Source organism: Macaca thibetana, chromosome 1 (assembly GCF_024542745.1).
Source record: "Macaca thibetana thibetana isolate TM-01 chromosome 1, ASM2454274v1, whole genome shotgun sequence".
NCBI classification, from domain to species: Eukaryota; Metazoa; Chordata; class Mammalia; order Primates; family Cercopithecidae; genus Macaca; species Macaca thibetana.
The window spans coordinates 186,332,888-186,348,235 of NC_065578.1; the positions used below are offsets into that span (position 1 = coordinate 186,332,888).

The 15,348-nt window shown below is 43.0% G+C and overlaps 1 protein-coding gene across 2 annotated transcripts in view; it reads left to right on the forward strand.

The window, feature by feature from the left end:
• Nucleotides 1-15,348, forward strand: part of ASTN1 (astrotactin 1) — a 306,380-nt gene that overhangs the window by 210,048 nt on the left and 80,984 nt on the right. For both annotated transcript variants that reach the window (XM_050766760.1, XM_050766769.1), the window contains exons 12-14: nt 7,656-7,822; nt 10,881-11,075; nt 12,962-13,089. In XM_050766760.1, the coding sequence (XP_050622717.1) occupies nt 7,656-7,822; nt 10,881-11,075; nt 12,962-13,089 (490 nt within the window). The remainder of the gene's footprint in view (nt 1-7,655; nt 7,823-10,880; nt 11,076-12,961; nt 13,090-15,348) is intronic.

Genomic DNA, 15,348 nt, shown 5'->3' on the forward strand with positions numbered 1-15,348 from the left:
GGCAGTGTATGCTGATAGTCTTACCTACTCTGGAGGCTGAGGCAGAAGGATTCCTCGAACCCAGGAGTTCAAGGCTGCAATGAGCTATGATCTCGCCACTGCACTTCAACCTGGGCAACAGAGTGAGACCCTGTCTCGTAAAAAAAAAAAAAAAAATGTGATTCTATTAACTAGTAAGACGATTTGGACTAGAGTGGACTCAGCTATCTCCCACATCATGAATGTGAAGGCTGTACTGTGCCATGCAGGGAAATGGAGGCAGGAGCAGATGAAGCCTTTGCCTGCTGGCTCCTTTATGTGGGCCACTCTTATACCCTTAGCACTATTGTCCATTTCCGTCCCTCCCTTCTTTGAAGGCAGAATGATATAGTCCTCAAGAGAGGAAAGGGCATGGGACAGTGGAGGCAGGGAGGAAAGCCATTCAGACTGAGAGCAGAGGAGAGGAAGAGATGATTCACTGGTCGCTCTGTTGGAGTGGGGGTTGGAGCAGGAGCTTCCAGCTCTAGGGAGGATATGGTGCCCTGTCTCGCTTTCCAGTCTGACAGCTGTGCTGTGTGAGAGGACCCCGAGCAGGGACAAGCTGTGAGGATGCTGTGCTGATGCCATCTTTCCCCTCTCCTCTTTCCCATCACTGAGCACCTGTTCTGTTCAGGGAGCTGCTCTCAGTCAAAGACAGATATGTGCCTGGTACAGGGTGGAGTGCTCCCAGTCCTAAGGCCTCCCCAAACTTTTACCTATTGACAGGAGGGTGATTCATCTGAGAAGGAAGAGAAAATGAAGAAGAAGAAAGGGAGAGAGAGAGCACTGAGGGGAGATAGGAGGAGAACCTGTGGATCCATGATAAGGAGGGGAAAGACTGTCAGGAAAATGCAAAGAATGGTGCTCTTTAGGTCACGCCTCCCAAAGGCAGCCAAGGAGGAAATTGATGTCCCACAGTGCCACCCTCCCTTTGGCTGGTCCACTCTCACATGTCTTAAGCAACGTGCTCCCAGCTGGGATCCTCAGGAGACAATTTCACTATCTAATGGAGCTCCCAGCTGAGACACTTTTTTAAAAAGCTATTCAGCTTATATTTCTTCATCCAGATTTCAGCCTTTCATGTCTTATTACTGTCTGGAGTCATTCTAAGTGCTGAAACACTGTGTGTTCATATGTGCACCTCCCTCCCTACCCTCTGTAGCCACTGCAATACGTGTTTGAGCATGTACATGCATTAGCAGACACACACAGGGCTAGGCTCTCCCTCTTTTGCCACTTCTCTGCCCCTTCCTGAACCCCTCAGGGTCTGCCTGTCAGATGCCTTCTGTTGGTGATAGCCCCTTTTACTTGGCACATAGCTATGCTGATGGATTTTTGTACTTTTAACACTGATCTGTGAGACAGAGCTAGCAGGAATAGTTCTGATGAATATGCATTTGCAATAAGGCTGCTGCATTTTAGAATTGGAGCCACTGCAAAAAGTCACCCAGTTACACCAGTACTTGGTATTAGCATAATACTTTGAAGCCACTGGACCACGTGGCTTCTGGAGAAGGAGGGGCAGGAGGATTGGCAGACACACTCGATTTCCTTTTTCTCATTGGCTGTGAAGCATAGGCTTCCTGAGGCAGGAGGATGGATGGGTGAGAGCTGATGTGTCCCACCATGACCCTTGTGACCCCACTAAGAAGGTCAGAGACTTGACCTTGAGCCTGACCCGTCTCCAGTGAGCATCAGTGCTGTCCTAAAGCTCTGATATGTCAGCAGAGTCGTCCCTTGTCATCTGGAATTGGACCAGGGACAAAGGTATCAGCTGAACCAACTGTAGTTTGCAGAGCATTGGCCTGCCTTCCTCCTCTCCACATAAACTTTACCTTCAGTCCTCTGGGTGCTGAACTGAAAGGCTTCCCAAGAAAGGCCTATTTTTATGAAAGGAGAGAGAGATAAGAAACTCAGAACACGCTGACTCTTAAAGAACCTAAGGAAGGAGCAGAGATGTGGGCAGAGGCAGAGAATATACCTTTATATTTTCCTGGCTGAATTCAAACCTGACAGGTGGGATTCATGTTTGGTCCGCATAGGCTGTTCAACCTTCATTCTTTCTAAGAAGCAGGACATGTTTTTCAGTTATGCATGGACTCCCACAGGGTTAATTGCTACACAGTTAATTGCCCTATTGTTTATATAGTCTCTGAGGACAGGAAACAAATATCCGTGAAAGGCACAGACCTGTACAAACCACAGTCACAGCATTCCAAGCCAGACTGCTCTCCAATAGCCATGGATTGCTGAAATTTCATGAGGGTTCCAAGCATCATGGTCAGCTACCCACTGCTGATGACGAAATCTTACTCCTTGTTCTTAGTGTGCAAGGTAAGAGCTGTCTTCCTTACTGGTGATGTACAAGAGCAGCAGTTCTCTGGTCTATTGAGTGAGCCCTATAGGGTCTTTCAAGAGTACTTATAATCTTAGTGCCTCTGTAACAAATTACCACAGATGTAGTGGCTATAAGTTACACACATTATTGACTTACAACTCTGTAGATGAGAATTCAACATGGGTCCCACTGGGCTAAAATCAAAATGCCACCAGGACTGCAATTGTTTCTGGAGGCTCTAGGGGGAATCCATTCCCTTGCCTTTTGCAGATTCTAGAGTCCACCCAAATTTCTGGGCACATGACTCTTCTCCATATTTAAAGCCAGCAACAGTGAATTTTTCTGACCATTTTTCTGTAGCTAATCCCCCCCTCCCCGCTCTAATTCTGCCTCCTCTTTCCGCTTTCAAGGACTCTTGTGATTACATTGAGCCCACCTAGATAATCCAGGATATTTCAAGATCCTTAATTTAATCACATCTGCAAAGTTGCTTTTGCCATGTGAGGTGGTATCTTCCAGGTTTCTAGGATTATGCCAGGGACATCATTGGAGGGAGCATCCATGGGAGATGGCAGTAGGGGTTGGAGCAGGATTGGCTGGCAGGACTTCAGCCTCCCTGCTCTGAGCTTTAGCCAGGATATCGTCACCCTTATCAAGTCTATCTACTGAGGTTTCATATAAAATTTTGTCTGAATCTTTGAAAATGATTTCTAATGCAATGAAAAAAGAGGAAAACCCATGCTCTAATGCTCCTTCTTTAACTTCACACTCATCCTGAAAGTGGCCAAAAAATGCCTTAGCTTTGTAAGATGTAAGAATGTACACAGGTGAGCAGGCTGTGCCATGGAAGGGGAGAAGTCAGGTGCCCACTTTCTCATGTATTGAACACACGACCTTCCTTGTCAGAGCATTATGCTCTAATGAGCTTTGAATTACCCAGCGACCCTGCTGCCCTTCCCTCCACATGCTGTCTACAATGGTTTCCCAGGAAATGTGTCATTTCACCTCTACTGGAGCACAGATATGTGGAGACCATCACAGATTACCATCTCTCTTTCTCTCTATAGGACAGTAAGCAGGAGAGTGTGCCTCGGAGGCTTCCAGAGAAATGGAGGCAGGAAGGTATCACTGCTGAAATATAAATTTAACTCCATCAAACTTTTACCCTTGGGAGAAGTCCTGCATGGCTTGAGCCTGCATGTCAGAGCCCATCAAAAAGTTTGGGAATCATTATTTGTGAAAGAAGTGAGGTTGCCATCTAGTAAAAGAGAACCTATTTCTAGTAGGAATTATAGTTGCATGTCCTATGAATCATCTAAGGTAAGGCGAGGAGGCTCGGCTTCAGGAATCTATCCCTTTTCTTCCAGAGGCCCTGAATACGTTCGTGTGTTTATCTCTCATACTCATCTCCCAACAGAGCACCCACTTCATCATCTGGAACGGAAGTATGCATCTTAGTGAGTCTTAGTGAGATTTGACCAGCCTCCTAAGTAATTAATCAACCAAAAATCACTGGTAGGAAAAGAGGGGAAAGATGACAAAGAAAAGGAATTCAATGGGAAAAATCATTTTAATCTCATTAGCAAATTATGCCTTAGACCACTAATAAGTCAAGAAGCCATGAGCATCTCATGAAAGATGATTAACCTTGTGTATTTTAGGGGTCACTGAAATATGAGCTCATTTGTTCAACCTTTTTGATAGGGGAGGGCTGTTGCCATAATAAATGGAGTTTTCTTCTTAAGTCCGTAGTTTACAAAGTCCCTGGGAATGCTAAATATAACCTATGCAAAGAAGGATTAATATATGACCTTGGGGATCTCTCCTGAGCAAACAGTTCTCTTTCAAGGAATAAATGGAGGGATTGTCCACAGCCAGGAGAAAAGAATATCCAGCTCTTGCAAACAGAAAATGCATGTGTCTCCTGGAGGTAGGATTTCTTTCTGACAACAGGACTCTGGCAACAAACACTTCTAAGAAGAAGAGCATGGTTTGGAGACTCTGGTTTCTTTGTACTTAGCTATAGATTTTGAGGGAACCCAGAATGTGGATGCAATAGCAGAAAGAGGATTCAGGCAAAAAACAAATTTATACCATAGGAAACTCCTTAAAGAATGTGTGTTCTGGTTCCCAAAGGTTAAGAAGGAAATTATTTTGGGTTTTAGCCTTTTTATTTTTCTGGAAATCTTTCTAAAATGTTTTACTGTGAACTGCAGCCCAAGGAAGTTCCAGTGCAGTAGGGATAATTGCATCTTTTTCAGTGATTGAGGATCTTGACTCACAATCAAGGTCATCACTCTGGACATTTTATAATGTTTTGTCCTAAAATATTTACATTCATAGTATTTCGTGTGCGTGTATGCATGCATGCGCACGTGTGTGTGTGTATGTTTGAAAAGAGAGAGGAAAAAAAAGAAAGAGAGAAAGAAAATACTAGACTGAATCTACAAATCCATAATTGACCCCAGAATATACTCTGGGAATTCCTTAAAGCGATCAACAAATCTACAGGACTGCTTTGCTTTGTTGACACATTGACTTTGTTTCTTTAGGGATTCTCATGAATCCAGATTTCATCATACTAGAGAAGCAGCATGGCGGAGTGGATGGAAAACACACACACTTTCAGGATAGGCAATCTAGGCCCAAAGTCTGATTGTGCCATTTTCTACCTCTGTGACCTAGACAAGTTACCTCATCTTTCTGAGTCTAATTTTCCTCATCTTTAAATTGTGGAAGACAAAATGTACCTGTGTTATTGGGTTGAAGATAATATATGTAGATCATTCTACACAAAGAATTGCTTAATTTCTGATAGCTGTTATACTATTTTTGGTTTTACTGATAAGAAAAAAAAAAAAAACCTGCACGAGGCAGCTAACTGTGTTTTCTGCAAGTTTCCTAAGAGAGTATGAATTTTAGCTGGTCCAATTTGGGATAGCAGTAGTCATCTAGACATTAAAGTCAGGCAAGATGTGGTTTTGGAATTCTGAAACAAAGCCTACTCGTGTTTCATTCAACAAAGTCTTTGTCAAAAATCATGCTTGAAGGAGAACTCTGAAAAAAAGTGGGTGGTTGGAAAGATGGAAAGTACTGGCTAGTGACTGAGGTAGCTAGCTGGTGTGAGGGCTGAAATCATATGGGGTGGGAATAAAAGGAGGACTGACTTTATCTGCTTAATGGCTTCTAGCAAGCTGTCTAGAAGGAGAAAAAAATAAACCAAACTCATGGCAACCAGTGCAGCCCATTCAATTCCAGTCAAACTTCCATGTCTTCCATGTTTCCATCCTGCCTTCATGCCTGGGCAGCCGCACAGTGCTGGGGCCAGCTCCCTTCTGGTGGCACATCTGGCCTAACAGCTGGGTGGCCAAGGAATATGATTAGTGGGAGGCTAGCAAAACATGGGGTGCAATCCTCAGCTGCCTCATTTGCTTGTTTACCATCATCTGGAACAGCTGGATTTGCTCAGCACGAGGCAGCCCTTGGAAATTTATTTAAATGCTGTCACCTTCCAGCACTCCAGCTGCCTTCATGGGGAAAAAGGGGGATGGACCAGGCTGGGAGCCTGGCAGGCCCACAGGGGGGCATTTGTTTGGGAAATTACAGAATGAGTGTTAGCAAACAGTGCATATCCTGCCTCGTGATGATCTTCAACTAAGAAGGAGGAGGAAGGAGAGGTGAGTTTTCAGAGGCACACCTGCAGCAGCTGTGGGCTACTAAGATAAGGTGGTTGGCAGCAAAGAGAAAGTGCAAACCAGGCAGTAGGGAGGAGGGGAGATGTTTAACACTGTGTTTCATTGAGTTTAGAAAGTTTTGTTTTAGTTTGGCATTGGTTTTGGAGGAGTGTGTTAACTTGTTGATGGTATGTATATAGCATAGTCATTAAAAGCCCCAGCATTGGAGTCAGATCTGGACAGACCCCCAGCTCTGCCCAACTCTTGCTGCTTGACCTTGTGCAAGTTATTTACCTGCTTCCAGCCTGTTAGAAAGGATTGGCGCTAATGCAAATGTACAGAATCTGTTGCACAAGCAGAAGGAACAGGATGGAGAAAAAAGTCATTGACTTTTAAACAGAGCCCAGTGCAATGAGAAGAGTTCGTGAATTAACTGGCAATGTTAATGGTTTCCTTATCTCCAAATAGGGATAATATAGGATATTGTGAGATAAAATACCTAAAGTACTTAAGCACAGTGCCCAGCTCCTCATAAGTGTTCAGTAAACAGTGACTACTGTGTAAATGGCTGAGTGTGGCATGCGCTAATGATGAAGCAGCTAAGTCATGGACTCCACAGCCAAGCTACAAAGGGTTCAAGCATGGTTCTGCCAGGAGCAGCTGTGTGACTTTAGGAAAGTGAAACTCTCTGTGCCTCAGTTGCCTTATATGTAAAATGGGGATGATCATACTGCTTACCTCCTCAGGGTGTTATGAGGGTCACATGAGTTAGTGAGCAGGTTAGACAATTGCCTGGCATATAATAGGTGATGGGTAAGTGCCGCCATTGCTCACCAAGTCCTTTTGTCTTCTCCTGGGAAAAGACATCTCTTCTTAGATTTTCTCTTTGCTATAATTCTTGGGGAGTATACTACTGAGGACAAGGTAGTGCAGAAAAGCTAAATATTTTGCATTAAAAGCATCCAGCCAAACCCAAGTGCAGCACCTGTGGGTGACCACCTAGTAGGTACCCTTGTCTGTGTGTCTTCCAGAGAGCATCCCTGACATAGGAAGGTGATGATACAGCTACTCCCACTATGAGAGCAATCCCCCTCCAAGCTTACAGGGAAAGTTCACTTCCTCCTTCAGGCTGGAAGCCCTGGCTCAGTCCATTCCCCCTAACACTGCTGTTTGGTACCAATGTTGACAAAGGACTTTAGACATTTAAAAAACTCTTAATATCAAGGCCAAACAGCAGCACTCCCTTCCTGTAGCCCAGTGGAATCTTTGCAAATGCATTTTAATTCTGGCCCATCACTTCCACTCTCCTGCTAGCCAGAGGCCCATTTGGGAGGTCAGCACACCTCAGCTGTGTCTTGCTACAATGCTCTCTTCCAGCCTTTTTGGAGGAAGTGTCTTTAATGGAAATGTGTGTGATCCGTGTCCAGAGAGAAGAAGCAAGGTGTCATAAAAGGTCACTTGTTTTTAAAAGAAGTCCGCCGCGGTGGGAAATTCGTGGATTACTTGCCAATGGTAATAGTTTCAAGGCTGAGTGCTACAAACTGGTGTCAGTGATTACACTCAGTTCCCAGAGAACTCAGTTCCCCGATTCACCCACGTATATGGATGCTTTCTGATTGTGCCAGTGCCCATCTGGACTCAGTCCCATGAAGGACAGCTCCGGCTGCTATGACCGTCACATCGGGGTGGACTGTTCGGATGGCTTCAACGGCGGCTGTGAGCAGCTGTGCCTCCAGCAGATGGCGCCCTTCCCGGACGACCCCACCCTGTACAACATCCTCATGTTCTGTGGGTGAGTTGAGTTGCCAGCGGGCCACCCGGCGTCCATTTGTCCCAGGACGCAGGACTTTCAATGCTGAATCCAGGAAATGTGAGTGAATAGGTCACCCTAGGCCATCCCTTAGTCTCTGAGGAAAGAGCCTCTAGGACTGGAGGGGGAACATTTTTGAAGTCGAGGGGGAACATTTTAAAGTTGGGTGGGACCTAAGTCTAGTCCAACCCCTATAGATGGGGAAACTGAGTCTGGGGTATTTTCTTGCAAGGGGAAGTTAACTACATGGTTTACTTAAATCATTCTCCAATTAAACCAGCATTTTCCAAGTTGTGTTTTGAAAGGCTATGTTAATTAGCTGTTTTGTGACAAAAGATTTTCATTGTTTAAAACTTGGGAAAGAGTGTGCAAAACTAGTCAATTCTCAAAAAAAGGGGTTGGTCTTTGGACAAATGGAAACTTATTTAAATTCTGGCCCCAAAGTCCTAGCATTGTGTGCAGCCACTCCTCCTAAGGCGCAGTGACTCCTGTGTGTGAAGAGCCCTTTCCTGCAGACCGGCTCTCCCACCCATCTCAGTTCATCTCTTCTCAGGATCACTCTCTGAGGGAGCAGGGCAGGCAATGCAACCCCATTTTACAGATGGAAAAACTAATGCACAGTGAGGTTAAGTGATTCCCTCAAAGCGGGGAAGATGGTGAGTGAGAAGATTAGGACTAGATTCAGGCCTTCCCTGATTTTTTTAAAAGTTCTGTGGTTCTCTAAAAATTTAAATTTACACTGCTGACTGGAATTATATTTAAAGACATTTTATGCTATATTTATAAAGTAAACAAAGATTCATCTATTCTACAGCCATAGTTAGCTTGTCTAGCCTTCCCCACTCTCTGTTCTCCCCCCTCTCCCTCCCCTCCCCTCTCTCTTCCGGCCTGCTAAGGACAGAACTTACTTTATGCCCCGTACTGTGCCGACCACTGAGCTGCAAAGATAAATAACACATAGTTCTTGCCCTCAGGGATCTCACAGTCTGATAGGCTTGCAATGAAAATCAATGTTTATAGTCATAAAACTAGGCTGGATTGTTGCCCAAAGCCAGTGCCTGCTGAATAATCATGTAATGTTATTTTATTGTGTTTCGTTTTATTTCTTTGTAACTGAGCCATTTTCATATTCAGTTTCTTGTAAACTCTCATACTATAAATGGAAGCTTGCTCTGTATCTTTATATTCTCTGTAATGTTATCATTAGGGTTGACCCATTTCAATTAACAGAGGTCAATTCAGCCAAAGTTACATAAATATATTTATTTAATAAACATATATTTGAGCACCTACTTTGCACAGAGACCCTTGGGTGTCAGGTGTAGGAAAAAAAACAGGATACCCGACCCGATCTCTCTCCTCAAAGGAGTTTACAGTGGGACACGTGGTCAGGAGAATGAGGAAGATGAGGCAGCATAAAAGGGGAAGCTGTCCAGATGTTCAAGATGGACTGAGAGGGCACCACACAGCTTCAAAATTCTTCCTAGAAACACTGTGTTATTGCTCAAGGAAGGAACCACTTCACTATCTTGTCTGAGATCTAAGCTGGTGCCATGGAATCCTCTGGGAATTTTGAGTCACATCTATTTCCTGGACTAATGTAGTAGGACCTGGACTGGATTTCTTCCCTGTTTCAATAAGAATCAGACACCCGTGTGTTTAGCACTATCCAAGGTACTATATATAGCCTGCCAAAGAAGTCCTTGATTTGAGATTCTTGTATAAAGACCAAATCACATACATTTATAATTAAAGAGCTCTCATCACACCTGTTCACACAAATATATAAATGGGAAATGGAAAAAACAGTTAAAGTTGCATGAACATGGGCCTCATTTGCACCTCTGCTGCTACTGATAACAACATTTAATGATCACTAGCTATATGTTAGGCACCGCATAAGCTCATTACGTGCAGTCTCTCAATCTTCTCAACAACCCAGTGAAGCAGCTACTTTTTTCCTCTTTCTACAGTTTTGGAAACTGAAGCTCAGAGAGGTTAATCAGCTGACCCAAGGTTTCCCTGTAAAGGACAAAGTCACTGCTATTACAATATTGCTTCTCACTGTATTATTCCTTGTTCCTCTACATAAGACAGAGTTCTTTATCTTATCGTAACAATGGCTGTGGATAGTAATAAATGATGTGCTTTAATATGATGAGCATCTTTAAATTCTAAATTTGGTGTATGTCTAATGAGAGACCCAAATTAAATCAATATTCTTTTTTAATGACAGCCTTATGAAAGAAGTTCTTACTTTAGCTAACAAATGTATATTCTTCTCACTATAACTGCAAATAAGGTCCAATTAATGACTTATGAGTTGCTGACCCATATTTACTAACATTGATGTTGCTTTTCCATCCTAATGAGGAGGATGCCAAGGAGGCAGTTGTTGGTTAATGGTGCACGTGGCATTCACACTGTGTGCCCTAGGGTCTATTTAGTTCAGGAAGGCTACTCTTAATGGAGGAGGAGTTTTTATGGGTGGATATTGTGTTTGGATACATTCAAACAGAACACCGCCAGGAGATGATAAATCTTTCTAATTTCTTAGTTGACTTGTCACAGGACCAGATTAGAAAGTTATTAATTTCTTAAGCACAGTGTCTTTCTTTTTGCTGCCTAATTAGCCTCCAAACAAATGCAGGGTCTGACCTGTAGATGGTTCTTAAGAAAAGCTCTAGAATATCTTGGATTTAAATGTGTTAACTCATTTGCAAGCTTATCTTCAGTGATTCTTACCCTGACCTATTTGGGAAACTGTACAGTTATTAGAGGAGAGGGCACTCTAAAGTTCTGACAGCACTTGTCTGCACAGCAAAGGAGAGAGATTTAGTCTGATCACATGACGAAAGAAGCCTCAGTTTACAGGTTTAAAAAACCAATGAGTCAAAATCAAATTGGAATCTAATTTGGAAATCTAATCTTTGGTGATCCAACATGCTCTCAAAGGCATTTCCTCCCAATGCAGGGGTTGACTTGCCTGCATGGGTCACTGATGTAATAACTTCTTATATCGAGCTCTCCTCTGTGCTAGGTGCATCGAGGACTACAAGCTTGGTGTGGATGGACGCTCTTGCCAACTTATCACGGAGACCTGTCCAGAGGGAAGTGACTGTGGGGAAAGCAGGGAGCTTCCCATGAACCAGACCCTCTTTGGGGAGATGTTCTTTGGTTACAACAACCATTCCAAGGAAGTAGCTGCTGGACAGGTGCTGAAAGGAACATTCAGGTAAACCTCATATGCATAGAAGTGATTATTCAAGGTTGTTGGTAGACTTTCTCTAAAGAGTTTTGCACTAGCATAAAGCTTTATATCTTGAAGCAGGGTAAATATGATATGCCTAAAGGGATCGACTACATTCTTGCCCTTGGTCTTCTCCAAGAATACATTCCTTCTTCCGGAATCCAAGAACCATGCTTAGCTTGGGTTAACAGTAAGTGTTAAATGAGATTTTACTTTGCCCAGGCAGGGACTGGAAGATTTTGCATGGAAGCCCACACGAAAATGCTCAAGCTCCATTTCCCTATGAATGGAAGCATCAGTGTGTGAGTTAGTCTAGAACAGCAGTCTTCACAGTGTCATCCAAGGATATCTAAGGGTCCCCTCTCGAGGTATATCCAAGGTCCTGCCTTTTCCAACTACAGAAAGGCTGAATTTTCTTCCCATACTTTAATCCAAACAAGATATTACAGTAAATTGAATTCAGATGTGAGAATCCAGCTATCTTCAATTGTTAGATATTTTTTAAATTTGCAAAAAATATAAAATATTACTTCTCATGTTTTATAAAATATGTTAATATTGAATGAATTAATTGTTGTTGTTTTTACGTGAATTAATAAATTTTTAAAATTTCTATTTTAATTTCCAATATTGTAAATATTGACAGACATAATTGGGCCTTTTTATATAAATAAATAAAGCTGCTTGGGGCCTTCAATTATTTTTAAGAGTGTAAAGGAATCCTGAGAATAAAATGTTTCAAATCATTGATTTAGAATATTTCTAGGTGATTCTCCATTTAATGCCTGTCCCTGTTCTGCCTTGGACTCTTTAAATACATCTTCTTAGAACCTACAGGGAAATATTTTCCAGGAGATGATGAGGAGGAAAAGAGGAAGAGGAGGAGGATGTCAGTATTATGATATGGACCAGCAGTTGACAGAAACCTGGGCCTAGACTCTTATGAGCAAACTGATAGTAAATTTTCAAGACAGTTTTTGGAATCAGCTGCTTTTTCTGTTGTAGACAGGAGACATTACTAACATTTCCCTTTTTAGCCTGGGAATTGGTTTGCCAAAGGCAAGAAGTGAGGTGTCATCACTAATGTAGTGGTGGCTGAAGTCTTCACTGTAGTCTAGAAATGAGACTGACTCTGTCTAGATCTTGTCGAGAGGGGGTCAGGAAGTAGGGACTGAGTTGGGAAAGAGGAAAGCATATTCTTTACCCTTTTGGTAGATCTTTTCAGCTGGTTTATTTCCCATATCTGCCAGCCCTTACCCCACCAACCATACCCATTACGTCTTACTCCTGACGTGTATTTACAATGGGGTTCAGGGTGAGGGGAACTTCTTGGTTCAGAAAGAATTTTACATTGGGAGGCCATTTATGGTGGCTCATGCCTATAATCTCAGCACTTTGGGAGGCCAAGGTGGTGGGTGGTTCGCTTGAGCTCAGGAGTTTGAGACCAGTCTGGGCAACATGGTGAAACCCTATCTCTACAAAAAATACAAAATATTAGCCAGGTGTGGTGGCACATGCCTGTAGTTTCAGTTACGTAGGAGGCTGAGGTGGGAGGATTACCTGTGCCCAGGAGGTCAAGGCTGTAGTGAGCTATGATTGTGCCACTGCACTTACATTGTGGGTTGAAATTAGCAGGGCATGGTGGCATATGCCTATAATCACAGCTACTTGGAAGGCTGAGGCAGGAGAATTGCTTGAACCTGGGAGGTGGAGGTTGCCGTGAGCCAAGATCATGCCATTGCACTCCAGCCTGGGCCACAAGAGCAAAACTCCATCTCAAAACAAAAACAAAAACAAAAAAAACCAAAAATGCTCAGTAAGGAGTCAGGTTCACCTGAACACTAAGAAATGAAGGTCTACCCTGTTTCTAGGCAAAACAACTTTGCTCGTGGTTTAGACCAGCAACTGCCAGATGGTCTTGTGGTGGCCACTGTCCCCCTGGAGAATCAATGCCTAGAGGAGATCTCGGAGCCCACCCCTGACCCTGACTTCCTGACTGGTGAGTGTGCCTTCTCAACCTTACTCAACTGGCACAAACAGGCAGCTTCCTGCAGTTTCATAAAATTAAGATTTGACCTCACTTATTTTGGTTTCTAAGCCAGTGATTTCCTTGATACACAATAAAAGCTCAGCCATAAAACTGAATGCTGTTAGGATTATTTTTCAATAAAATTGTTGATATTATCATGTAATCTCCTGCAAAGTGGTCCTAATAGTGTATTTTCTTGTTAGTTTCACAGAGATGCATTGAAAACAAATAAGATAATAGTTGCTTGGAGTTCTTGGGGGAGTAGAGGAAGTGACCAGGTCACAGAGGCAGAGAGAGAAGCTAGATTGCTACTCTCACCTAAATATCCATCATTGCTACTGTTGGGTTTCCTGGCAAGTATTTACCGGCCATCATGAGGAAATAGAAAATGACAGTTTTGTTGTCACATGACCCTGGGTTTGCATCTCTGCTACTTTCAAGCTGTGTGCCATTAGACAATAGAGTCTCATGTGGCCTCATGGTCCACCATCATAAGATGGGGATAATAATGCCTGCCCCTCAGTACTGTTTTGAGCCCAGCAGTATTTTTCCTTCAGACTCATTATGGAACAAACACACAGATTAATTAGAAGAGGCAGGAATCTCTGGGTATGCTTGCCTGTGCCTCTGAAGACCCCCAGCTGGCACCTCCTGGGCCAAGGAAGAGACTTCAAGGTGTCCCATGGATTAATGAGAGGCAGCTGACTGAGATTTGGCAACACTTGCTAGAAAACTAGACATGAGCTCAATTCCACTGATTGCTTTGTATGTTTCTCTGTTACTCTTCTCCCTATTCATTCTGTCTTCCTTATTCTATACCTCTGTAGACCCAGAAAGTCTGAGACAGGTCTCAGTTAATTTAGAAAGTTTATTTTGCCAAGCTTGAGGACGTGCACCTGTGACACAGCCTCAGGACGTCCTGACAATGTGCCCAAGGTGGTTGGGACACAGCTTGGTTTTATGCACTTTAGGGAGACATGAGACATCAATCAATATATATATACGAAGTACATTGGTTTGGTCTGGAAAGGTGGGACAACTGGAAGCAAAGGCAGGAAGACTCTAAGAGGTGAGGGGGCTTCCAGGTCACAGATAGGTGAGAAACAAATGATTGCATTCTTTTGAGTTTCTGGTTAGCCTCTCTTAGCCTCTCCAAAGGAGGCAAATCAGATATGCATTTATCTCAGTGAGCAGAGGAGTGACTTTGAATAGAATGAGAGGCAGGTTTGCCCTAAGCAGTTCCCGGGTTGACTTTTCCCTTTAGCTTAGTGATTTGGGGGGCCCAAGATATTTTCCTTTCGCACCTTTCTCTCCTTTTTTCTTCCTTTTCTAAAGAATGAGCTCAGCTAAGGGTAGGTCTCTTCCAGGCATCAAGCTATGTTAAAAATGTGAGTTTAGACCTGAATGGGATGCAATGTAGGTCTGTCTGATATAATATAGCATAGTGTTTAACAGCCTCGGCTCTGGAGCGGGTCAGCAAGGCTTAGCTCGTCACTGGCTGCATGATCTGGACACATTACTTAACTTCTTTGTCCCTCAATTTCTTTAACCTGTAAAAATGGGCATTCTAATACTCTCTTCCTCACAGTATTGATATGAGGAATAAATAAATTCATATTTGTAAAGTTTTTAGAACAGTTCCTGACCCATAATGAGATCTATGTGTGTTGAATAAATAAATATTTAAAGGAAGAAAGAAAATAGTATGAAAACTATGAAGTAATATCTACCCTATAGAAAAGAAAGAGCAAGAGAAAAAACAATTAGATATATTCTGGACCAAGAATAAATCCTTCAAAATCAGTGACCCTATGAAATACTACATGCACACATGCACATGCACACATACACACATCTGAAGAAATTAAATTGCAACTTCTGGACATATCTCTAAAGCCTGCATCTCTGGCATTAAGGAATCTAGTTTCCTTTTTGCCAAACCATTTCGGCAGACACATTCCACATGTGTATGTAAAATGCCTTGAAGACGTGTGAGGTGGCACATACAAATAGCATAGGTGACACACTGGTAATAAGATACATGGCTCTGCTTAAAGATCTGCAGGACACCTCTCTCACAATATAACTTATGGTAGAGGGAGGAGATTTTACTTCAGTTATGAGATAGCCAGAAAAAGTCCTGGATGTTACCTGAAGCTTTTGGGGAGGAGAGCATGGATAGAGCTGAAAAATATCAGGAAAACATGTGGTTGATTCCCCATCTGTGGG